This window comes from Gymnoscopelus microlampas (genome assembly GCF_963454915.1).
Source record: "Gymnoscopelus microlampas genome assembly, chromosome: 15".
NCBI classification, from domain to species: Eukaryota; Metazoa; Chordata; class Actinopteri; order Myctophiformes; family Myctophidae; genus Gymnoscopelus; species Gymnoscopelus microlampas.
This window is the reverse complement of record NC_139952.1, coordinates 35,634,990-35,662,413: the sequence shown is the minus strand read 5'-3', so window position 1 is coordinate 35,662,413 and position 27,424 is coordinate 35,634,990. Positions and strand designations below refer to the sequence as shown.

General features: G+C 45.3%; 1 protein-coding gene across 1 annotated transcript in view; it reads left to right on the top strand.

The window, feature by feature from the left end:
• Nucleotides 1–957: 957 nt before the first annotated feature.
• pou2f2a (POU class 2 homeobox 2a) overlaps nucleotides 958–27,424 on the top strand; it is a gene marked incomplete at both ends in the record, with an annotated part of 78,701 nt that continues 52,234 nt past the window's right edge. The window contains one exon of the mRNA XM_084079956.1: nucleotides 958–1,060. Coding sequence (XP_083936082.1) covers nucleotides 958–1,060 — 103 coding nt within the window. The remainder of the gene's footprint in view (nucleotides 1,061–27,424) is intronic.

Genomic DNA, 27,424 nt, shown 5'->3' with positions numbered 1-27,424 from the left:
TTTAAATATTGCTGTTTTATTGAAATAATGTTACCGCGCACAGATGCTGCTTTGCGTGCGCGTGTTGTTATCGCGAGCCGACTGGTATATAATGTAGCCAGACCAGCTATTATAGCTAATAAACCAAATCTGAAATAGAACCAAAAAAAAAAGAGACAACTATCCAGACAGTTTTGTGGACAGCATTCTGTGTGAGAGAAAAACACACACACTTTTTTTCCCCTCATGAGAGCGAAGACGAGGAGAAATATTTATTTTACAAGCCTAAAAAACCAAAGCGAAACCAACCGGCCGAGGCACAACAAGGAGACAGAGAGAGAGAGGAGCACCATTACGCACACCTGTGCTGTCTGGTGACCAGACATGGAGAGCCTGGTCCAGTGAACACATGATCCCAGCGATCTAGGAGATCCTGATCCACCACGGCTTGTGTGGATCATATGAATGGTAGTGAGGTCAATATCTGCCGTTGTGAGAGTGACCCCTGCCTATCGGTCTGTGTGTGTTTGTGTGTGTGCTAGTCTTCTAAAGTGGGGACTAGTAGTTGACTAAAAGAAGCGACGTGGGACCAACAAGGACCTGGGTCTCCCGCGTGGAAAGCTAACATCTTGACCGCTAGACCTAAGGATATTCCCTATAGACCGAGGGGAGAATATTAGGGTTTTAGGTCATCAGGCTGAGACTGCTACACTTGCACAAAAACCAAAACATGTGAATGTGGGACAGGTTCGATCAAACAAAACAAAACAACCAAAAGAATAACAGCAGCAAAACCAAAAGTCAAGTCTTGTTATCATCGACCACCTCGCCGACTGTTTTGTTTCTAACCTGGAGGAGAGCATCATCACACCATAGAAAAGGCCCAGAACGACGGAGGGACGACGAGGCGAGATAAGAAGAAAAGTAGCGACTATAACTAAACGTCCCCCCCCGCCCCGGGCCGCACGACAGCGGACCATGTTTGTCCCCCTGCCGGTGCCGTTCGTCTTTCAGAGAACTGCTTCCGACTTCAGCGCCTGGAGACTCAAGTCTCCACCGCTGGCTCCACGCTCCAGCTCCGGTAAGAACCATCAGATCATTTTACTGTTTAACACGGTGGTTCTCAACCTGTGGGTCGGGACTCCCAAGGGGGTCCCCACATGATTTGTTGGGGGGTGGGTCCCCAGATTACAGTAAAGTGACAATAAACAACAACTGGTCAAACATTGGCCAAATTGTAAAATAATATAAGAAAGAGGCAAAAATTGTGACGCTCACAACGCCTCGCAAGTCTTTCACAATATTTATCTGAAACTGAGTCAAACAAAATGTAATGTCTCAACTCCTACAATTCCAAGTGCCTGTCAGGGTGGGGGGTCCCCAGTTCAAATATGATTATTTTTGGGGGGTCGCGGCCTGAAAAGGTTGAGAACCATTCGTTTAACTCGCCACCGTTCACTTCCCAGTCTGCAAAAACAAACACATACAAACAAAAAAGCCTGACTCTGTTTGGCAAAAAAACAAAACAAAAAAACAAGATTTGAGGCATATTTAATTTGGTCACAACTCAGCAATAGAGGCCACTTGTGATCGAGAGGAAAAAAATCAAATCAAAACAGGTAGATTTAACAGCTGCCTATTATGGTCAGTAGCTGGCTGCACCTGCCAAAGTGCTCATGCACATCCCCTCTCTCACACACAATGGTGAGGGGGGGAAATACACAATCCCACAATGTTGTCTATATATATCTACATCTTTATCTTGATATTACGAAAACACATAAATAAAAGAATCCCAAACTGAAAGCCTGCAAGCCAAGCAACCAAATGAACCAACAACGGAGGCGCGTAAAAATCTAGCTCATTAGCATCCATCTCCGAGGAGGTTCTCGTTATCATTCTGTCTTCCATTCATTGTTGCGATCCATCCATCTCGACCATCAGCCCATCTGTCTGCTCTGCACTCCTCCGCTCCGTCTGTCTCTGTCTGCGGCCAGGCAGGCAGCAGCCCGCGCATGTCTGCCCGCTCCCGTCTCGTCGCCGGGCTCGGGGAGAATATTCATGGTCATTCATCGACCCCACGGATCGATTTCTGGCTCAAGCCACGTAGGGCAAAGAGGGGTAGGGATGAGAGAGAGACAGTGGCTGGCGGATGGATGAGGGGAACTTTGAGATTCAGGTGAAGAAGGTGCAAACACATAGTGCCAACTATTTTGTTTTGAACCACTTGAACCCCATGCAGCATCCATATTTTTTTTGTGGGGGGGGGGGGGGGGGGGGCATTAGCCAAAAATAGCAGATCTACAAGCCCACTGTGAGCTTTATTGTAGAGGTAAAAGAGCAAAACCAGGCAAGTGGAGGCAACTCATGTCTATTTGACTAAGTATAGAGGGTTTAAGTGGTGGGCCATTAGAATTCACTCTCCTCCTGCAAAGGACAGTTGACAAGAATTTACACAATTGCATAATTTATGCATAAAGAGAGTGGACATACAGTAAATTGCGCGATTTTGAACAACCTGTGTGAGTTTGTGACTTCTTGTTGGCAGCTGTTTTGAAACGAACCAAACGCTGACAGAGAGAAAGAAAATGACAGGAGAGCCATCTGGCACATGGGACATTTTTGCCTTGAATGTATTACTCATTTTGATTTGACATGTCTCGGTTGGAAATGTGTCTTATTATATCTCCTTTCAGGAGATTAAATGTAAATTAAGATGTAAATTGATAGTGATGCTAGTGATAATGAATCTTTGATATTCAAGATACAGGAATTGTGATACTATATAGATCAACAACTTATTGTAAACTGAGCTGTAAAATCATGATGCATGATACAGCCGATGTTAAATGTATGGGAGGAAGGACTGCTTTACAGAAAATGTATTTCAAGACCAAAAAAGTTGTATATATAAAAAAGAAAAAAAAACCTGAGTAGGATTGGAAGGTGTTACTAGCCTATAGTCCTGTCCCTATAGTTGGTGCCACTCAAGCGGAAATTTCAAATGACAGATGGCCTAAGTATATGCACCATCTCTCTCTCTCTCTCCTCTCTCTCTCGGGCTTCACGCTGCGCCGTGCAGTGGCACCTCATGCCATCTCCTTAAGTACATGTCACCAGGAGAAAAACGGTTGAGATTTTAATGAGAGCTGCTGGTGGTGGCCTGACAGGCCATGGATGACCACTGGTCGGTCTGTCTGTCTGTGAGTGACAGAGAGAGAGAGAGGAGGGGGGTGGCACTGTATAGGTCATTAAAGAAATTAAAGTGAGAGGGACGATAAGTGAAAAGGAGAGGTGAATACCGAATGAATGAACTAAAGACCCACGGAATGAGCAATTGTGGGTATATAATGGGACCTTACATTAATTAAATTAGAACAAGAAGGAAGTGGAGTGAAGTGAATTAGGGAGGCAGGAAAGAGATTGTAAAGAAAATCAGTGTGTGAGTAATTGTGCATGAAATGCATGTCATCATAGCCATCATAACCTTTATTTCAACTCGGCGTACAGTTTAGGGGCAGGCCCTCATTTTCAATGTGTGTTGTGGGCATGGAGAAATGTTATTTATTTATTACTTTTATGGAGAAAGTTTACGGGGCCTAAATTCTTATGGGGCCAACCCGAGCTCTGCCTTCAGATATGAGGCCAAATTCCAAAGGTAAACCCACAGAAGAAAAAGTGTGCACATATGTGTGTGTGCGCACACACGCGTGTGTTTATGTGTGTGATCAATGCAGTGTTGTATTTTTTCCCCCTCTATAAACGTGTTTGTGTGATGAGCAGTCAATACACATGAGACAAGTAAACGGGAGAGAGGGGTGAGCGTAACCCCCCCCCCCCCGACTCCCCCCTCCCTCCCCATTCTCCTCTTCTCCTTCGTCTTTCATCCCGCGTCCCTGGGGAGAGGAGGAGTAAAAACACAGAAAGACTGGTGTGCTTCGTACAACACACACTTCACTGTAATCTCCCTCCGTCTGTCTGTCTGTCTGTCTCTCCTCTCTCTTTCCCTTTCTCTGTTGCTATCTCTATATATACAGTATTCTGTCTGTCTCTATAAGCTCAGAGAAATATATCTATATGTCCAAAACCATTAACTTTCAGGAACCGTTGTCTTTTCTCCTCAATGTAGTTATTTTTTTGTCACAAGCTCTTGTTAATAGTTTTCATTGGTTAAATATTCACAAAAACCCATATATGGTCTCAACCACTTTCAACCTGACGTCCCTGTTTTGGCCAATGTCATTATACTGTAGGTGAACCTTTTCAAAATCTTTAATATTTAGTTTTTCAAAAATAGCATGTACAAGCTCACGATTTGATGCATTGTGAGCTTGTAGATCGGCTATATTTGCAACTTATTTGAGACCCTGTCATAACGACAAAGTATAAAATAGGGCATTAATTTATGACAAAAAAAACGAACAAACATGAAATTAAGGAGATACAAGGTTTCTGCCCAACAGCAACAATATTTTAAAAAGATACACACTTCCTGTCTGTCTGTCTGTGTGTCTGTGTGTGTGTGTCTCTCTCTCTCTCCTCTCTGAAGTATTCACAAAAATGCTTATTCAGAGAAACAAACTCTCGATCTCTTTCTCACCTCTGTCTCTCCTCTTCCTCTGCCGTCTGGTCCCCTGTGGACGGGGTGGTTTTTCAATTGGATTTGCCTGGCGTGGCTTGGCATGGCCCATAAGCCAGTTTAGCTAAGTCTGTTACCCACAATTCTCCCCGCATCTCCCTGATGTGAGGCCAGGAGTCCTGCAGGTTGTGTGTGTGTGTGTGTGTGTGTGTGTGTGTGTGTGTGTGTGTGTGTGTGTGTGTGTGTGTGTGTGTGTGTGTGTGTGTGTGTGTGTGTGTGTGTGTGTGTGTGTGTGTGTGTGTGTGTGTGTGTGCACACGCGTGAAACACGTTTAAACACCTCTGCTGTGTGTGTATTTACGTTTGGAGGGAGCTAAGGCCCGGTGTCAAAAGTTTACGAAGGGACGAGCGAGGTTCACAGGAGAGCAGGAGAGAGAGGGAGATGATGGAGAGTTTGTCTAAAGCGCATAGGCTAGCAGACAGCAGCTCTACACTGGATCTAAAATGAGGGCTTATGGGGGTTTTGTCGGCTGGACTCCTTAACACTACAGCTCCCAGACTGCTGGTCTTAGACCAGCTTAGTGTGACACACATTCCTACAGCTGCTTCACCACTGACTCTCACTGCCAGCAGGTTGTCGGTTATTATTCGCTCACATTGAAACACACTGTATATGTTGTGCATGCTGTAATTCAAAGCTCTTTACAATACTATGAGTAAATATTTATCAGCAAGGGTGACCCCAGTGGAGCTGCAACACCGTAACACTATATACGTTGTTGTCCGGGGCACCCCAGGGGTCTGTATTTGGTACCCTCCTTTTTTCCTCGAGTCTACACCAAATCTCTTCGCCTAAAATAGGCGATCTACAAGGTCACACGACATGTCGCAATGAGGCACGTTGTGAGCTTGTAGATAAGCTGTTTTCGGCAAGTGTTCGCCTGTTATGACTTGCCCACAGTATGGATGCACGGGTTCATGTGGTTAACCCTTACAAATGTATTGTGCCATTTCCGTCCACTGTGCTATACGGGACCATTTGTTATCAATTATCATGCTGATTATTTTCTTAACACCAGAAGATGAAATCAATTGCGACACATCATTAATGGAGATTTGCGGGCACTGTTCAGATGATTACTATTCAAATCCAATCCAAACCATCATCCTCCAGACAAAAATATATAGTTGTTTAAATATTTAGATTTTTATGTAAGGCCCAAGTTTCGTGGGCAACTTGTTTGCTAGTAAAATAGTGCCTTTTATATACATTGTTCAGTGCACCTCATAAACAGATTTGTAATCCAGCAAAAAGTACAATATGAGATTAATTTACTGAAGAACAGTTATTTTTAAACCCATTTTGGGTACTTAAGTCTTATTTATATTTATGACTAAGCAAATTAGTTTCTGTAAACTTTTTCACTGTTCGGGCAGAAATGACCAAAGTTAGTTTATAGCGAGGAGACACATAAAATGAACAAAATCATTATTGGATCCCTGGAAGACTAGCTGCCATTTAGGCAGAAGATAATGGGGATCCTTCTCCTTCTTGATAAACAAATAAACAGGAAGACATTTTAAATTGATGTTCCTCAATTGGGTTGAATTATTGTTTCTAAATAAGAGAGATGTCAATTGTGCAGTTATCTTTACTTGAGACTATTGCTAAGGTTATACCACAAAGCCGTAGAAAGCAGACCCTTTGTGCTTCTGTATAGATGGCCTTAGAGATTTAAGACCGTGCGTGCATGCGTGTGTTCTGTGTTGACTGGTTGGCGGCGGGTATACAGGGACCTGTAACCACGGCTTCTCGGAAGCCGTGCTGTCCCCACCTGAACAAAGGAAATCTAAATGCTTTTTCATTTGATGTACACCGCTGTGAAGTTCTCCTGAGAGATACTGTGGCTCATATGAAACTCAAGGCTGTCAAATCCGTACTGTGAAAAGCTGTGTCCATTTTGGGAGGGGTGGATTTTGTCAATGTTTGCTATTGCATGTCGTGAGCCGCCTGTGCTTTGGCGTGCTGTTCTGTTTTGCGTGTATGGTGCATTATATTTGTTCTATGCTATTGTGAATCTTTTCTTTTTAAAATCTGATTCTATCAGATACAATTGCATTCAAGCGTATTCTGCAGTGCAGAGAAAAGTTTACTGCAAAGTTCAAAGCAAAACACCTTCCAGCCAGGTTTGCTTGCTTACACACACACACACACACACACACACACACACACACACACACACACACACACACACACACACACACACACACACACACACACACACACACACACACACACACACACACACACCAGGCTACTCTGTGTTGCTCGATAACTACCTCCATCTCATAACCTGGCTACTCACCTCTGTGTGCCCAGGAGGCGGGTGTGGTAGCTGGGCAAGAGTAGGCACCCGGGCCGGGGCAAAGGCCCACATATCTGGAGTAATTGGTGTGTGTGTGTGTGTGTGTGTGTGTGTGTGTGTGTGTGTGTGTGTGTGTGTGTGTGTGTGTGTGTGTGTGTGTGTGTGTGTGTGTGTGTGTGTGTGTGTGTGTGTGTGTGTGTGTGTGTGTGTGTGTGTGTGTGTGTGTGTGTGAACATGTTTGTGAACATGTTTGTGTGGTCATGATTGCAAAAATGTGTATGAGAAAGGTTTTCATTTTTGCAAATAAGAGGCAATTTCAGACGTTAAGTGTCTGCATTAACATGTGTTTTTGACATGTGTTTCCCAGCGTGTAGAGGTGAGCGTATACAATCGTGCAAGCAAGTGCATACAGTATCCAAGGAAGTGGAAGATTGTAGATAGTATTTCTATAGAAACAGATGTGTGTATGTGCACATTTCCCACTGCTGTCTGTTTCTCTACATTTCTGTGTGTCAAACTGCCCTGTGCAGGGGGTAGGGCGAGAGGGAGGGAGGGAAGCAGGGAGGGAGGGTTGGGGGGGGCTTGGTGGACAGGTAGACGACTCGATAATTGCACGTCGAGGTCAATTATAGATCGTGCTGGCGTGCGTGTTTTATCACCACCAGTATGAATTCACTGCTCGTTCATTGTGTTAGTGGTCTTAACCTTGCACTGCTATTGATTGGTCGGCATTGACTACTCTCTCCTTCCAACCGCGTGTGTGTGCGTGCATGTGTGAGTTTGTGTGTGGGTCTATGGGTTTGGACTTGGGTGTGTTTTGTGTGGGTCGTTTGGGTGCATGAGTGCATGGGTGTGGCATGTGTGCACGTGAAATGCATATGTGGGTGTACGTCATTTGTGTGTGCGTGTATGGGGAGTGCCTGGGTGTGTGTGCGCGCGGCCGCGCATATGGCCATGTATCGTATATTTCCCTTTCTTTCAGCTGATTCTGCAGGAATGTTATCGTTCTGCATGCGCACGCGCTCATACTTCATACACCTGCCTGCGCATGCACGACCGTCCGTCCGCCGTGTGTGTGTGTGTGTGTGTGTGTATGGATCGTTTTTTAAAGGTGAGGGGAGGAGGTGTCGTCAAGCGCTGAGTCCCGGTGCTAACGTGATTGCCAATGACAAAGCGTCTAGGAGGGTTTGTTAGGGCCATAATGGGGAATCAATAGACACAACACAGATGTCAATACAACATGCTTTATTGCATTAAGCCACCTCACACCCCCTTCCACCTCCTGGTCCGGGCCTCAGAGCGCAGTCCCACTCTATCTCTGTTCCACTCCACAAGTGTTAACTTAAATCTGCATATCCAGAAATTATTTTAAAGAGTAAAATGCCATTAGCCACATAACCCTAGCGTCCCTCCTTATTCTGGGCATGTCTAACAGGCAAACATTTGGTGAAAATAAGCGAATATTGTGCTGAAATAGCATTGCGACGTGCAGAGCGTTGTAAGCTTTTAGATCAGCTATTTTCGGCAAAGCGATTTGGTAGAAGACAACAAGGAGGGGACCAAGTATGGACCCCTGGGGGACCCCGGTCAACGAAGTGTATAGGGTTTAACTTAATCAATATGTACAGTATGTTAAAGTACGTTAATACAATATAACTACTAGTACATCTGCTGTGGTTGGAGGTGGTCTGCCTACACATGTAGACCCTGGTGTCGGGTAGGACACCTACTGGTTGACAAGTAGTGCTGCCCGAAGCTCATAAGTGCAACATCTCTGCTGGCCAAGAGTGGTAGAAGTTTGCTCGCCCGCACGAGAGACCCGGGTTCAAATCGCAGGTAAGGCGTGAATCCTATGGATTCATTGCACTGTTAACTCTGAGAGTGAACAAATGTTTATCCATTTACTCTCATACATCATGGATCCCTACGGGTCAATTTTTACACTCACAGGGTTAAATTAATGCTTGAAATTGTTTATGGATTCAGTCACATGGAACGACAGATATTCAGGGGTGCGCACACGGACACAGACAGTCACATGCGCCTTTCACACTTAATGCTTACAAACACGTCGCCCATATACTGTAAGCAAACAACACAGTCAGATACACACATAAAATAATATGCATGTGCCACTGGTTGATCATTGGAATAAAATAAAATGAACCCTGCTAAGCCCAGGGGTTATCATTTAGAGCTGCTGTAAGATGAACACACACATACACACACAATTATAAAACATGCTATTCTGGAAGCATTGGCGTTTTTTACACACACACACACACACACACACACACACACACACACACACACACACACACACACACACACACACACACACACACACACACACACACACACACACACACACACACACACACACACACACCTGTAATAAGCACTCACTAAGTATGTATGTTTGGTACTCATGTGTACACACATCACATCCATACAGAAAATGCACTCACAAATGGCCGTGTCTCGTACTAGACAAATGGATGAGATTGGCAATCACACACACAAAGACAGCGAGATGCACACAGTTAGCCGGCCCAGTCAAACATCACCCTGTGTCCCTGAGTACAGCCAATTTAGCTCTTAATGGTCTTTGTGACCATCAAGACCGCAAGGATAAGATGACTGTTAGAGAGGGAGAGAGAGAGAGAGAGAAGCAGAAAGAGGCCGAGTGAGAGCGAGCGAGAGAAAAAGAACCAGAAAACAGAATGAGAGAGAGAGAGAGAATAGTGTTTACCTAGATGTCTCTCTGTCTATATGTGTCTAATGGCCTATGAACGTCTCCACGGTAACAATGATAGCGCTAGCCGGTTGGAAGGACAGACGGACAGACAGACAGACAGGCAGGCAGGGGAGGGTAAGCAGAGTTCAGGTGACCATATTTGGTCGAACAAGAGGGGGGCCATTTTGGACTCACATCGTCACAGCGGGTGATGACAATAGCGTGAAATGACTTTCCTTATGATCGAAGTGTGTGTGTGTGTGTGTGTGTGTGTGTGTGTGTGTGTGTGTGTGTGTGTGTGTGTGTGTGTGTGTGTGTGTGTGTGTGTGTGTGTGTGTGTGTGTGTGTGTGTGATGTGTATGTGAGCGAATATCTTCATCTACAGTATGTATTTCATTGTCCGCGTACGTGTTGCATGCTTGCATAGATACGGTATGCATTTAGGATTTGTATGAAGAATGCAAGGTGGTGTAACTGCATAATTGTACGTTGACATTCTGGACATGTCTGTGTCACTTCTACATGACTGTATTTGTTTGGCGTCTTGCGAAACCGATGGCAAATCTTCATACCTATATTATGAATATACATAATAGATTCATCATACAGTATATACAGTACATAACCTTTGTCAAAGTTTGTGCTAATTGAGTCAGAGGTCAGAACACGTACGGTACCGATATACTGTATACTTTAGAACGGTGATGTTGCTGTGTTGCTACACATTCATACTTGGCTGTGCGTGACTAAAGCCAGATTTATACGTTGTTGTGCGCTGGTGTTGCATGCTGAAAATAGCCGATCTACAAGCTCACGGTGCGTCGCAATGCAGCGTGTTGAGCCTGTAAGATCGACTATTTTCAGCATGTAACGCCTCTCGATCTATAGATTAAAGCGTAACCCCAGCAGCGAACGCACACTACACCTTCTGCCCTCCGCGATGTGTGTTTTTTCCATGGCCTTGAAAATGGACCGTATATATAGTATAATATATATATATATAGTATAATATAAAAAACACTCTCCTAATCGAATGCACTCAGCATGGGCCAGGCCTTTGTCCAACAAGCTAACGAATAGCCTTCCTTTCTGAGCCGGGCCTATAAAGGACCCTGTGCCTATTCACATGGTCTCATAGCTCACATTCCTTCCTTCCCCTCCATTCTCCCTCTCCTCCATCTCTCCATCCATCCCATCCATCTCCACCCCCCCCCACCCCCCCCCCCCCCCCCCACCCCCCACACCCAGTCGCCCTGACACGCTCGCCTTGGCCCCCGCGTGCCACTGTGACTGAATGGCTGGAGGAGGGAGGAAGGAGTGAAAGAGAAAGAAGGAAAGGAATGAAAGGAGAGAGGGGGTGGGTGGGTGGGGGGGGTGGATGGCTGGGTGGGTTGGGGGGGGGGGGGGGGTGCTGGCTGGAGGCCTGCGGGCTATTCAGCTGATTAGTGGCTGATCTAAGGTCAGGGCTGCTGCTCACCTTCTAATTAAGCAGAATAATTAGATTTCACACTGTACACAGGAGGGGTGGGTGTGCGCACTTCTGTTTCAGTGTGTGTGTGTGTGTGGGTGTGTGTGTGATGGGGGTGCCCTTTTTCTGCTGATACCTGTGTATGTGCTGGCCTGATGTGTGTGTGTGTGTGTGTGTGTGTGTGTGTGTGTGTGTGTGTGTGTGTGTGTGTGTGTGTGTGTGTGTGTGTGTGTGTGTGTGTGTGTGTGTGTGTGTGTGTGTGTGTGTGTGTGTGTGTGTGTGTGTGTGTGTGTGTGTGTGTGTGTGTGTGTTGATGTGAGCATGCCATGCACATATTTATGTTGACGTCCCTTCATGTGTGTGCACGGCACGCATACCATATGTCTTCAGAGACGTTTGTGTACGTGCATGCGTGTGTGTATGGTAAAGGTCCTGCGAGTCCATTTGCGCGCATGCATGCTTGCGGGCATGGATGACCTGCTGTGTTTATGCATGCGCTTTCGACGTATGTGTATTTTGTGTGTGTGTCAGTATGAATGTCTGCGTGTGTGCTTCTGCTCAGCCGTATTAGGAGTGATCTGTGTGCTGTGTGTGTGTGTGTGTGTGCGCGCGCGCGTGCGTGTGCGTGTGTGAGAGAGAGAGGAGAGTGCTGTTCTTTTGTGCCGAGCCGAAGGCAGCGGTGCCGTCCCCTGCTTGGCTCCGTGAATGAGTCCCCGCTCGTCTGAATAGACACAACGTCTCTTAGCCAGAGAAAGGGGGCCGCTCTTCTCCTCCTTGACAGGGGGCTTTAACATAATGAAGTGAGTGTGTGATTTTATGTCCCTCCTTCTACAGTATGTTAAGTGTTAGCAGGGCAGCCTTGGCAAAAGCTTTTGCCTATTCACCACTATAGGACTTTTATAGAGATTAGACAGACTGGGGGGGCTTGGATACAGTGGGGTGCCTGCACACGCGTGCGTGTCTGTCTGTGTGTGTGTGTGTGTGTGTGTGTGTGTGTGTACAGTAGCCACACTGCTGCAACTTTTGTGATTGTGTGAGTGTGTTTTCTGCAATTTTGTATTCGTGTCTGTACTATTACGTGGCTGCAAATGTTAATAAACCAGTGTGTGTTCTTTGTTTGTGTTTGTGTATGGGGGTTACAGTACGTTACAAATGGATAAATGAACTCTGAGGATTTTACTGTGCGTGCTGCTGCAAACTTGCAAAACTCCCTGTGTGCTCACCAAGGAGGTTGAGCGTGTGTGTGTGTGTGTGTGTGTGTGTGTGTATATGGGCTTGTGATGTGCGAACGCAAGACTAGATGGTGGTTTCTCCTGCGCTGTAGTGTTTACCTGCTCCAGTGTTTGCATGTATGCACGCTGCTGAAATGTCATTTCCCGCTTTGGGGCACCTGAGGGACTTCTGCACGGCGACACGGCTGACATTGAATAAACCACACAGAGTAAGATGTGTCCTTTGTATTGCCCTGTCAATTGTCTCTGACACTGCGCGCACGTTCACCTCTGTGTGAGTGAGCGTGTGTGCGTGCGTGCCGCGCACACGTTTGACTCTGTGTGCGCCTGACTGTGCACGTGTGCACGCATCTGCGCGCGTTTCACTGGTTCCTCCCACCGGCCGATACATTTAGCTAATAACGGCCAATAATAAAAAGAGGCGCTCCCCCAACTAGATTGGATTCCACCTCTTTTGTCCCTCGACGTCCCCCCCACCTCTTTTTCTTTTTTTTTTGCTGGTGGTCAGTGCTGTTTTGGGGAGAGATTTAGATGTGTGTGTGTGTGTGTGTGTGTGTCCCCAATTTAATTTAGCGGACGAGAGTTATGGAAATGAATGAGTGGAGGGGGAGGAGAGGGGGATGACGGAGTAGAGGAGGGATGGAGGGGGTTGTGGGGGGGGGGGGTCCCCATTTACCTCAGGGACACTCTGTCCTTCCTCTCTCTTACTCCCTCCTGTCTTATTGAGGGTCCAGTGGTGGCTGCGTGGGAGGGGGGGGGGCAGAACGTAATATCATGCAGGCGGGAGAGAGGGAGGGAGGGGGAGGAAATGTATGTATGCAGGGGGACAGAAGTAAAGTGACAACAATGGAGGATGGAGAGAAAAGCAGGGTGTAAGGGGGGGGTAGCTAGCTAGCAAGCTGGGCGCGGGGTCCGGCCCCTTTTTAATAAATCTGAGTGCTTTGGCTAGCGCTTCAATCTCCTCTCTACTCCTGCTAAATGCCCCCCCCCCCCACACGCACATACACACACACACACTCACACGCACACGCACACACCCTTTCAAATACACTCATGCACTTACTCTCGCTCACTCATTTTCACCCGCATATGCTGTCGTCAGAGTAGAAATTCAGGGGGCTTTTAGCGGTGGGTTTTGGGCGGAATACACAGCTGAGGCCTCTGTGTTTGACAGATCAACGGTAGAACGGTCAAATGTGAACGTGCTTCATATGAAACCTTCACCATTTTAAACCGCATGACATCTGTACTCGGATCAAATCACTGCTGAGTGAAAGAGAAACATTTTGAGGTACACAGAATGATGACTATGAACTCATCTTTTGTTGTGTAAAAGACAGTATTATATTATGTAATATTAATGTTTGTAGATATGTAATATCTACAAGGTAATAATTGCTGGACATGTTTTAAATGGGCGCCAGTGTCGACTTGGTACCGACTAAGTTTTGACCAAAACGTTTGGACGTTGGGGAGCGCAGAAGAGGAAGTGATTGGTGGGTTAGTTTGGGAGGTTCCTTTAGCAACCAGGGATGTTGCCAAGGTTAATGGCTGGAGCAGACACGGCCCAGCATGGCCCAGCGTGGCCCAGCTGCTATACAGACCATTTGTTACACTTTCAGCAATTTGATTTCAGCAAATCAACACTCACTCACATTTAGACATTTAGAAATTTGTAGCAAACTGGCCGGTGGATTCAATGTTGAAAATAAGCACTGAACACCACAAAACATTGAATGGAAATGGAAGAATCCAAAAACCTTGAAATCAAGAGGAATTTGCATCCTTGAGACTTCCTTAAGACCTGAGACCGCAAGATATCATTGAACTCTATCCATGTGAAGGAAAGAGATCATTCTGTAACATTTTCTACCCCAAGCATTCATACTGTACATGCCACATCTTTTTCATTTTCCTGTCACAGCGTGGTACAGTACAGTACAGTACAGTACAGTACAGTACAGTGACATAAAGTGCCTTTGATGTGCGGCGAGGTTACGACACATCGGCCCCTTTAGACGCGCGGAGGGCCAGATGCGCTCACGAGCAGTTTTGAACACATAATAGTCTCCAGTAGCACAGCGCGGCATTAAAGAGCCTGTACTCCTATCTCTCCCACATACAGTACACACACATTTACTACATCTGATAAAAGAAGAAAAAAAAAACCTCTCTCCCTTTCGCTCGCCCCCGCCCAGCTTTCATCCTCATCGCCGTTAAACCCCCCCCCCCCCCCCCCCGCCACCCTCCTTCCCCTCTCTCTCTTTCTCTCTTTCTTTTTTAATCCTCTTTTATTATCTTCTCCCCTTTTTTTCCTTCAGGAGGAGTGCTGCGTCCCGAAATGAAATTAATCTGTTGTACTACACCCCCTCGTCCCCCCCTCCCACACCCCACACCTCAATCTCATTCTCCCCCTGCACTGTGGGGAGGACAGAGCTCGTCACTTTAACCTCTTCATATTGGTTATGAATCTGTTAGCCTGCCTGCCTCGCTCTCCCTTACACTGCTGCTGCTGCTGCAGCCTAATCCACACAGTGCACACACACACACACACACACACACACACACACACACACACACACACACACACACACACACACACACACACACACACACACACACACACACACACACACACACACACACACACACACACACACACACGCACACCTAATAACACAGATATGCACACAAACACACACATATATGGCTGTCACACACATGCACGTGCATGAACACAAATGTACATACATCGAGGGATATACACACCCACCGACGGGAACATATCCACAGGCACACACACACACACACACACACACACGCACGCGTGTCCACACATATCTCCTGACACATCCCAATCCACGAGCCTGTACTGTACTCACTGCCTATCTCTCTCTCTCACACACACACACACACACACACACACACACACACACACACACACACACACACACACACACACACACACACGCTTGACATCCCTGACAAAGCGTCCTCTGGCGAGCTTCTCCAGGGGCTTCAATCAAACCCATTGATATGAATCTGTGCCGTTTCCTCCATGCAGTCAGTAGCAACAGCAATACAGCAGCTGTACTTTTTAGCGGGCCACATCTTTCATCAAGGGCCCGGGCCCCTGGAAAATAGCTATTTACAGGGCCCGGCCCCTCCCCATCTAACCATCTACCATCACTACCGCTCATTCTGAATCCTGCCTCGCCTTCACAGAAAGCCTGTATCATCAGGATTTTAGCGCTGGCCTTGGTTGAACCTTTATGCCTTATTAGCGCGGCTAGTGAATGAACGCGATGGAGCGACTTCATACTTCATACGAAAGAGGGGAGGGAGAGGTGTGAAGAAGAGAGAGAGAGAGATATGCGAGGAGAGAGAAATGAGCAGCATGGAAGGGAAGGTTAGAGAGAAGCACAGCGAAAGAGAGCAAAAGAGGGAGAGAGAGAGAGAGTGAGAGAGAGAGATGTGGGGAGTGAGAGTGAGCGAGAGTCTCCCTAATGGTTTCCCCTAGGGGGCTTTGTCGGTCGCGCGGGCGCCCAATACAGCGCACGCTGCCGTAGCAGCGCGATGGCAGCGAAATGGGACAGGTGAACATCCTCCTCCTCTCCTCCCAACCACCTCCTCCTCCTCAGTCTCTCCTCGCCTCTAAAAGAGTATGAATATGGTAAATCCGCTGTCCGCTTGGCGGCATGGCTCTCCTCCTAGAAAATGGCCCAGCTTCTCTGTCCCTTGGGGGGATAAGCTAAAGGAGATTCTGCATTTAGGCATGGCACTCACTCCTCTCTCCCCCTCTCTCCTGGGGTTTGAAGGAGGCCGTGGCCAGCCCCCCCCCCCCATTCCCGGATCTTCTATCCTCTCTACCTCGCCACAGCGGTAGCACAACATAACACCGTTCAGCAACGCAAAGGCTTAAAGACAGTGGCTGAATCTGGGGCTATCACTATCTGGATGCACGTCTTTTTCAGTCAAATGTAGCGACGTATTGCATGTGTATACAGCAGGTGCATGCATATACACATGGAGATATACATAGATACACTGTCCACACACATCCTAGCAAGCCTGTACTGTACATGCATGCATACGCAGTAAACACAAATGCACTTATATACACACACACACACACACACACACACACACACACACACACACACACACACACACACACACACACACACACACACACACAGATATAGCAGCACACACACCCGCAAGCAAGCCATTAGCAAAGGCTGTACACATACATATGCAGGACACACAAACAATACACACCCCATGCCATAAATGCAAACGCACACACACGCACACACACACACACTCTTTCGACCGATGTCAGTGTCTAGCTGACTGAGCGAGGTACATTTAGCCATGTCCGCCTGAGGCACTGAGGGATCAGTGATGACCGTGGTTGTGTTCTGTCTCTCACACGCACACACACACACACACACACACACACACACACACACACACACACACACACACACACACACACACACACACACACACACACACACACACACACACACACACACACACGCGCGCGCGCATGTTGTGTTCTTTTACCGTCTTGTCAGGGTCAAAGAACATGGTTGGATGGATGCTCACAGGGAGAGTCACTCAGTCAGGCAGTCAGTCATGTAAACATTACTAGTCAAGGTAAACCGTTACAACAGATTCATAAACCTTTTAATCAAACATTGGTAATTTAAGGACAAAACGATTACAAATGTGAATGAATTCAATATTCAATAATATTGAATTCAATAATATTGAGCAGTTGAAACGTTATTCTAAATCATTATTGTGAATGTTGCAAGCCTTACTAAATAAAAAACATCTTTAGCTGTGATAATGCACAACCCTATGACTTACAGCCTTTAGGTGGCAAAATCTATAAAAACCACTGATCTGAAAACCTGGAAAATGGACCTATTTAAATCTTCGATCATTTGTTTTATATTCTGTGGCTCATATCTAATGCGTTTCAGATGCGTTCCTTGTCCTAACGCCAATGTGTTTCTATGGGTTAATGACGTGCTTGGTGAATATTGCATGTGGACTGATAATGATGTTGACCGTATGGATGTCTCCCAGGTGCTCATGGGTAAAGTGCTGCTGCCTCTTTCTTCCACACAGTGTCACACTGCGCACAAATGTTAGCATTTGAACCGCGATGAAATATTAACACAAATGTCCGGAACGTGCTGCTGCTGCTCACTGACGCGAGTCGAGGCACGAGCGTGCGTTTTTTTTTTTTTAAGATGAAATAGCCTTTAAGTGTGTGTGGGCGTCTACATGTCCAAAGTGTGTGGATATAGTATGTGTGTATTTGTGTGTGTCCCAAGTGTGCTGGTGGTGTGTGTGTGCATGTTTTTTTTTCTTCTCTCAGCTGCCGCCTATGAGCGCAAGTGTGTTTGAATAGCGCATCTGCCTGGTCTGCATATATGTGTGTGTTTCCACACGCGCGTGTGTGTGTGTGTGTGTGTGTTTATGTGCCTTTCACAGAGGGTGGTGGGTTGAGGTCCGTGCGCCCCGTGGCTGCAGCCCCTAACCTCCTCCCATCCCCCTCCTCACCCTCCTTTGTCTGCTCGTCAGTTAGGGGTGTGTGTGTGTGCGCGGGAGCCCGAGATGTTTGGGGGGGTTGACCTTTAGCCTTGCCCCCCCCTAAACCCACCCCGCCGTTCCCCTCGCCTTCCCGTTGCCCCCGCGATTCATATGCAAGCGAGCCGTCACCCCTCTATTCTTGGCTATCATCTGTCCACGCCTGGCCAGTCTGTTGTGTCACGTCTCAAGTTCAAGTCCCGGGCCAAACCGGGGCAGGTCAGGTCAACCCAGGTCAGCCCGTCAGCCAGCCAGCCAGCCAGGCGGTAGTGGGGGGGACATGGGGTGGAGGGGGTGGGAGGGGGGGTTGTTATCATAGTAGGTGGAGAACGGACTGCTGGGCTGCTGGTGTGAGAGGCCAGGGAGGGGGATTGGGGAGGCCAGTTTGTTGGGGGAATGGGCTGGGGGTCATGCACTTGGGGGTCAGACACACACGGCCAGAATGATCCATCTTAGTGATTTGATCTGGTGTTAAAAAGCTGAAGAATCATTCAATGAAATTACAAACATTTTATGAACACCAGTAAAAAACGCATCTGCTGATGTGTTGTTGAGATGATTTCATTGTTCACTTTATTTCATCGGGATTTAAAATGGAAATGTTTGAGATATATATACACTGTTTGTTATTGCTCACATCTGTGCACCTTTTCAGCACAAGAAATGTTGAGTTGTGTATCGTTAGGTATTATTATAATCATAGTATTTCATGTTAACATGTATGTATCTTCCCTTTTATTATTTGTACTGAATTTGGTCATTTGGAGTGAATATATTCCAAACTCTCTCTTCTTAGCTCTTGCGCCTAGCTTAACTTCTACCTTAAACAATGTGTAGTTTCATAATAATATTGTGATAATAATAATATTGTATGTTATTTATAGCCTAAGCCTATATGTACAAGCTCACAATGCGTCACATGCGCCACAACACAGTGTTGTGAGCTTGTAGATGTGCTATTTTCACACAATGCTCCCCTATTTTCACCTATTATGACATGCCCAGAATAGGGATGCTAGGGTTCATGTGCTTAAAATGTAGTGCCTTTTAATGTCCAGAAGCATCACTAAGCTATAACACTCACTGCCTCCCCCCTTTATTGACAACCTGGGGTTTTGGCGGTTTTTGGGGGAGGGTGTTAGGGTCAGGGTCAGGGTCAGAGTGGGAGGGGCCGGGGCCAAGCTAGCCAGACGGACGGACAGACGTGGACTTGACATTGAGTGGCTGAGTGGATTAGATGGATTTGAGGGGCTCCTTGTGTTCAAATACACTGTCACTAGGAAGGTGCCTGAAACCCATTAAAACCTGAGGCTGATTCTACAAATGTCTTCTAAATCCTAACAGTTTTCCAATCAGTGGTGCTCAAACCTTTTCATGTCAAGGACCCCCAGAATTGATGTTTATTTGGCCGTGGACCCCCATCTCAAAATATTTAGTTCCAGGGACCCCCAGAAGCAAAGACTTTTGTTAAAAGTGTGTAAAAAGATATATATATTCAAAGATTTGCACACATTTTCATGATTTTTCAAAAATAGCAGATCTGCAAGCTCGCATAGGTTTTTTTTGTTTGTTTGTTTTGCGTATAAGTGTTCATGTAATGAAGCATTTTTCTCATGTATTGTCTGTTAGTAGTAAAGAGAAGTTAATCTGGGCCTCCTATAGTCTCTGAATGGTGTGACTGATAGTCTATTCCAATGGCTCAATATTAACCCGTCTTTAGAGTGTTTGTGAATGCATTCTATTCTATTCTATTCCATGTTCTGTTCTTTTTCTTGTATGGTTTGAGTGATGACGTGGCTGACGGCTCAATATTAACATTTTTCAGTTCTTAGAATTGTTATCCTTTTCAATTTTCCGGGGCTGGAAAAACTACATTCAGAAACACTTTGGAATGTCTCCACTAAAGGCAGATGTGCACATGCAAAAGTACCACACACACACACACACACACACACACACACACACACACACACACACACACACACACACACACACACACACACACACACACACACACACACACACACTCACACACTCACACACGTCCTTCAACATCAACTTCCATCAAGTTGCCTCCATTGACAGTAAATGAATGCAATATAGGAGCCCTCCAATAACGGCCACTGTGCTATCGACAAACTATTGTCCATAGGCATAGTCCATTGTGCTAGTCAACAAAAAACCTCCAATAAACAGTCACTCCAGCTGAATAATAATACTAATAATAAATAAAATAAAGCATTCCACATCGACACATTTTCGAAGGAAGGAACAACACTTTGTTTCCACGGACAAAGGATAAAGTAACATTTCAATTGGAAGAGATGGACTGCTTCTTCACAAGGTCCAAGGATATATTAAGTGGGAAAACAATACTTTTCCTTCCCTCCCCACCACATACAACAGTAGACCAGCTGCTGTGTTTGTGGTATTCCTTGGTGATAATGGGTTAGACGGCTTGTTTGAAAGAGAGCAAACCAATACGCAGCGGTCCAGGTCTGAAGGTTGGATACACAGTACAGAATACATTGTTTTATCCTGGAAGTTCTAGTGCTAACTAGCCGGTAATGTCAATCCCATTCATGAATTGTGTGTGTGTGTGTGTGTGTGTGTGTGTGTGTGTGTGTGTGTGTGTGTGTGTGTGTGTGTGTGTGTGTGTGTGTGTGTGTGTGTGTGTGTGTGTGTGTGTGTGTGTGTGTGTGTGTGTGTGTGTGTGTGTGTGCGCGCGACACACTGTGCTATCTATCATACACAATAATAGATATCTGAATCTAAATCCCAGGTTTTAATTTAGCGTGATATCAGTAATGTTAATCCTGTCCTTGTCTTACACATGTGCGTGTGTGTGTGTGAGCTTGTACAATGGCTACTTTTGCTCAACACTATCATAAGATGAAGTAGGGCATTAATGTATGAAAAAAAGTTGATATATGGAGATACAAGGTTTTTGCCTGACAGTGACGTTTATACAGTACCTATGTCTGTGCAGTGCTTTCCCAGTGTCCTCTACCCCAGTGGATCTCAACCTTTTTAGGCTGCGACCCCCCAAAAAAATTGAACTGGGGACCCCCCACCCTGACAAGCACTTGGAGTTACATTTGACTCGGTTCCTCAGATTATTTTGGGGGGTCCCCAGTTCAAATATAATTATTTTGGGAGGTCCCCAGTTCAAATATGATGATTTTGGGGGGTCCCCAGTCCAAAAATGATTATTTTGGGGGGTCCCCAGTTCAAATCTGATTATTTTGGGAGGTCCCCAGTTCAAATCTGATTATTTTGGGAGGTCCCCAGTTCAAAAATGATTATTTTGGGAGGTCCCCAGTTCAAATATGATTATTTTGGGAGGTCGCCGGTTCAAATATGATGATTTTGGGTGGTCCCCAGTTCAAAAATGATTATTTTGGGGGTTTGCGGCCTGAAAAGGTTGAGAACCAAAGCTCTAAGGGGTGTCCTTCCTCTCCCTCTGGCCTTGGGGTTCATGTTGGGGTTCTGTGTGTGTGATTGGCCGTGAGGGAATGAAGAGAGATTTGGACCGTTTTCAATGAGAGGTGCTTTTGTAGGAAGCTTGTATTTGGGAGAAGCAAAATGGTACGTATCTGCGCTATCAGAGGAGGAAACAAAACAAAACGACAGCAATTTAGTTTTGTATTTGTTGCTGTACTAAAATCGAAAGTTGACATGGTCATTTTTGTTGGGCCCTGTATAACCCTTTTTTTATAGCCAATGAGAAAATAAGCATTCTTTTCTCCTTTTCCAGAAACCCATTTTAAACCATTAAAACCGGCAAAGCATCCGTGTCATTTTAATTTTTTTGCGTTGGCTATTCAAAAATAGCAGATCTACAAGCTCACAGCGCGTCACTTCGTGCCGCGCTGCGAGCTTGTACATCTGCTATTTTTGAACATTTTTGAACAAAGTGTGAGAACTACCGATTTTGGAAGGCATTTGTAGAATCGGCCTCATCATAGGTCTTAACGGGTTAAAAAAATCTGACGCACATTATCTTCCTGACCAGAGGGATGGGTACTTGGCGGCTGACAACCATGACAGCCTGCCATTGATGGCAATTGCCATGTTTTCTTCCTGAGTGGGAAAATCACTATGTTCCAAGCGGACAAACCACTCTGTACTTCACAAATAAAAACCTGTCAGCCTTTCAACCGCTACCGTGGTTTTACCCTAGCTCTCGCTGATCAAATTACATTCAAACGTCCGCCATGCCAGTTTCAGAGATTTCCCTCAAAGTACATAAAAGAAACAAATGTGCCGGTGAGCGAGTTCATTTACAGCCTCGTATAAAATATTGTTTCCTAGATAATTCTATTAAGCATTCATGTTTTTTCTTCCCCCCCAACATCCTCCATATCGCCAGGGATCATTTAAACAAGGATTATTTGACACATTTTACTCTTATGATGACACCCTGTGTCATTTAGCTTAATTAGCAGCGAATACGTTTGGTTGATTAGTAGCCCATGGAAGAAAGAAAACATACTGTAAAAATATAGAAGCGAAAAGCCAGGAACACGGCTTTAAATTGAGATCCTGTTCAGCCGTGCGGCGAGGGCAAGAAAGCAGGAAACATTTTTAATAGAAAATAAAAACGAAACGCTCTTTCACGGTCGATTCCACAGAAATATAAATGGCGAAATCGCATCCATTAGAGGTTGTTAATGTGTTGCAGGGAAACAAACAATGGTTTTATTTCTTGTCCAAATGTCGGAGCAAGTCTTAAACCCAGTGCCACCAAGGTGTCCATCTCTCGCTCTCAATCTCTCTCTCTCTCTCTCTCTCTCTCTCTCTCTCCCACACGCTCACGCACACACACACATACCAGTTAACAAGGATGATATGAGCGAGGAAACTGTAGATAACCCAACCCCACACCATCAAATCAACCTACCTCCCCCCTTGCCCATCCTTCCCCCAGGAAAAACACGACAAAAAGAGAGAGGGAAGAATAGCGTAGTTGTGGTGGGTCAAAGGAGTGAGAGAGAGAACAGAGAGAGAGAGAACTGGTCACAGAATAGACGGAAAGGAAAGGGACAAGAGACACAGAGACAGGGAGGGAGAGGGAGAGAGAGAGATGGAGGGAGGGAGGGAGAAGGGAGATAACTCAGAGAATGAAGAGACAGAAAAGGTGAGGAAGGGTTCTGAGAATGAGAGACGAAGTGTGTGTGTGTGTGTGTGTGTGTGTGTGTGTGTGTGTGTGTGTGTGTGTGTGTGTGTGTGTGTGTGTGTGTGTGTGTGTGTGTGTGTGTGTGTGTGTGTGTGTGCACGCGCGCCCGTGCACACGCTTGGAGGGGAGGGGAGTGGGGGGGGACAGACCGACAGACAGCGGGGCATTAAAATTCATGGCCTTTTTTATTTTCCTTGCTGAAAATCAATACTGTCTACTATGGATGAGGTGAACTGTGGACACCAGTGGTTGCAGGCCACAAGGAGGAGGAGGAGAGGGTGGGGGGGGAGGGGAGAAGGGGGGGGGGGTTTGTCGAGAGAATCAGTGACACAGCTACTGCAGGCCAGCGTAGAGTCAGAGAGAGGAGGGGACTGGTGGGGGATGGGTGGTACTGTGTGTGTGTGTGTGTGTGTGTGTGTGTGTGTGTGTGTGTGTGTGTGTGTGTGTGTGTGTGAAGGGCTTGGGGGGTAGGGTAGGGTTCATTAAGTCTGACCAGCGGCACTGTTGGCCAGTATAGCAGCAGGCCTTTTGTCCAAGGGTTGCACGAACACACACACACACACACACACACACAAGCACGCGTATATGCACACGGCTAGCCTGATGGATGTGTTAGCCCATTCTCATTGTAACTGACACCCCTCCCCGAGCCTGTATCATCTACTGTGTATCATTTGGATAATGTCTGGCAGATGTTGCTGTCCGCAGCTCATTTACCATTCCATGCAGAACGTTGCTAATGTTGAACTTGGGGACACAAACAAATAACTGGTGTTCCAGGGCTGCCACCAACAGATTCAACATAATCTGTTTTGGAAAATGAGTGGTGGATTTGAGTGGAATTGAATAACAGAAGATGTTTTTTTTTTATTTCCTTAAGTATTCAGTAACTTAACCCATTAAGACTTGAGGCCGACTCTACAAATGCCTTCTAAATCAGTAGATCTCACAATTTCAAGATTTTTTCAAAAATGTTCAAAAATAGTAGCTTTGTGATCTTGTATATCTGCTATTTTTGAATAGCCAACGCAAAAACTGTAATGATGACACAGATGCTTTCCCGGTTCTAATGGGTGAAGTATTCAGTCAATTAAAAGATCACAGTGTCAATACATTGCCATTGTCCATTTTCTCCATTGTAGTTAAAACATTGCCAAACTTAAAACCTGCGTGACAAATATAGACTTTTGATTGAATTTCCTTACTGAATCAGCGTTTTCGGCAAGTAATAGTTTGCTTTGAAATGCAATAATAATGTAACATACCAAAAATGAAATAAAAGTCTCGACAACTGCTTATCCGACTGACTTCATGCAAGCATAAAAGCTAGATCGGCTATTTTTGGCAAAGAGATTTGGTGTATAGAGGGTGTGAAGGAGGGGACTAAGTATAGACCCCAGTAGCAGGGCGGAATTTTGCCGTTTTCAATACACGATAGTGCACTTGGTGATACAAGCGCGAAATTTGGCACAGATGTCCTTCATATGACCCTAATTGATAATCAACCTCTGGCCACGCAAAAATCCTAAGATTTCAAGATGGCCACCACCAGTTTTCAAAATGGCTGCAACTGGGCCAACATTTTGGACTATATCACTTTGCTGGGGCTGTAAATCTTTGATTTTCCCCTTATTTTGATATAGGAGAATATGTTCTGAAGGTATTTCTACCAAGTAAGATAAAAAAATATATATTAGGTTCCAATATGGCGGCATATTTTCCAATATGGCTGCCGATAAATTGCATAAATGTACATTCACATGAGCTTGTAGCACATGTATTTTTTTATTAATTACCATACACAGAATCAATTTATAGCACATTTTAAAGTGATTTGGTAGCTTTTTAATGACCTAGGGCAACAGACTTTTCAATATGTTCACCAATAAATACAAAAACTTAGATATATATAGGGATATTTTCTCAAACAGGTGCTGACCTTTTTCTCTTTCCATAGAGATACACGGGCGGAAACGGAAGGCCTACAAATTCACGCCCACTTTTGAGATAGCGCCGCTACTCGAGGTCCGTTAGAACGACGAACTGCAGCTCTCAATGCATTCCCTATGAGAGGATATGAGAATTAGCCTACTTTTAAAATTATCCTGCATTAACTGGAGACGATATTGATTTAAATAAAAATATGTTTCCAAATGTATGGAGTGTCTTTGTCAACATATCTTCTTGTTTTCTTAATAGTTGATGTGTTTCACATTTAATTTGCCACTTTAACGAGTTACCCATAATGTTAACACAGCAGAGGGTAGACGGCAGACAGACAAGTTGTCGCATTTCAGTGACATCACTGTCTTTACGAGCGCCGAGCGCCGACCAGTGGTGTACCCACACTGTAGAGGCAGGACAGGCGGTCGCCTGCCCAACTAGAGCTCGCCTCCCCTAAAAAAAACAAATAACCCGAAAATGTGTCATTGCGTGCTTAATGTCCTCAAAGTCACGCACCCAACAAGCTTTGAACTGAGCAGATTGGACCTTCTGTTCCAGAGATAATGACCAAAACATATTGAAAACGTCCACTTTCGCCAGTTTTCTGGGTATTGAAAACCTCAAGGGATGCGTCCGTGACGTATATACCATGCGACCACTTAAAGTCTAGATCTCCGATGCTAGCGGTTTTGACATACTGATGGAGTATATTATAGTATATTGTGGGTAGTATATCGAGATGACAGATACGGGACATTAAAAAGGACAAATCAAACAAATGGGACACTTTATTAGAACACCAAAAAAGTCGCTACAGCCTCAGTAGTTAACCAATGAAATGACGGTATTTTACAATGCCTCTCATAGGGAATGCATTGAGAAATGCAGTTCGTCGTTCTAACGGACCTCGAGTAGCGGCGCTATCTCAAAAGTGGGCGTGAATTTGTAGGCCTTCCGTTTCTGCCCGTGTATCTCTATGGAAGGACAAAACTGTATGGCATCTGCTGAACGCATGAAAGAAGCAAAGACCTGATGACTTTGATCCAATAGCTGATGCATTTTCATGAAGGGGGATCCATCTGAGGTCCTTCGACAGCTTTTTCAAGCCAAGTCTTTGTGTCTGGGTAGCTCAGTCGGTAGAGCTTTCACCTTCGGATCACATGGTCATGGGTTCGATCAGGATCAGTGTATGAGTAGGTACAGTGAGTGTGGCGCTCCACCTCAGCAATACCAGGGGGTCTATAAGACCCCTGCGTTCTCAGCTGATACTGACAATAAGTCTCAGACTTACTTAATATGAACAAGTGCAACTGCTATGACAACAATGTCAGTATCTGAGCTGCGAATCATGATGTGTCAGATGCTATCCTCTGCAGCTCTGCCTCAGATACTGACATTGTTGACATAACAGTTTCACTTGTTCAAAGACTTGGCTTGAATTAGCTGTGGATTGCCTTTGGAAGGAGGGAAGGATCTCAGATGGATCCCGTTCATGAAATTGCATCAGCTATTGAATCAAAGTCATCAGGTCTTTGCTTCTTTCATGCATTCAGGGGATGCCACACAGTTTCGTCCTTCCATGGAAAGGGAAAAAGGTCAGCATGGCAAACAACTTCTCCAAATTAGGTTCAACACCTGTTGCAATAAATGATAAACATATGCAAGTCATTGAGGAGTTCATAGTACTCATGTACGATAGAACTTCATAGAAGTAGTTCCACAAAGGAAGTGAATGCAAGTGAAGTGCATTCCAAGCAGGACATATATGGGGCCAGTCACTCTTGTGCAGTCCTGTTTGCCAAATTATGCCAGAAGCTGACAAGATGTGGATGTAAAAAAGCATGTTCTGGACACTGAAAATGCTTTAAGTTTGGACTTATCTGCACACCCCTCTGTGGTTGCAGTTGCTAGTACACCGGCCTGTCACTTGCCCAGCCACCATTGTAAATGAGAATGTGTTTATAATGACTTAATAACAAAACAAAAAGTAAGCACTAAGCTTTACCAAGCTAATAAATCACTTTCAAATGTTCCATAAATGGATTCTGTGTATGATAATTAATACAAATACATGTACTACAAGCTCATGTGGATAAACCATAAGCAGATGCACATTTCTGCAATTTATCGGCAGCCATATTGGAAAATATGCCGCCATATTGGAACCTAATGTTATTTTTTATCTTACTTGGTAGGAATACCTCCAGAAAATATTCTCTTATATTAAAATAAGCCCCAGCAAAGCGATATAGTCCAACACATTGGCCCAGTTGCAGCCATTTTGAAAACTGGTGGTGGCCATCTTGAAATCTTAGGAATTCCGCGTGGCCA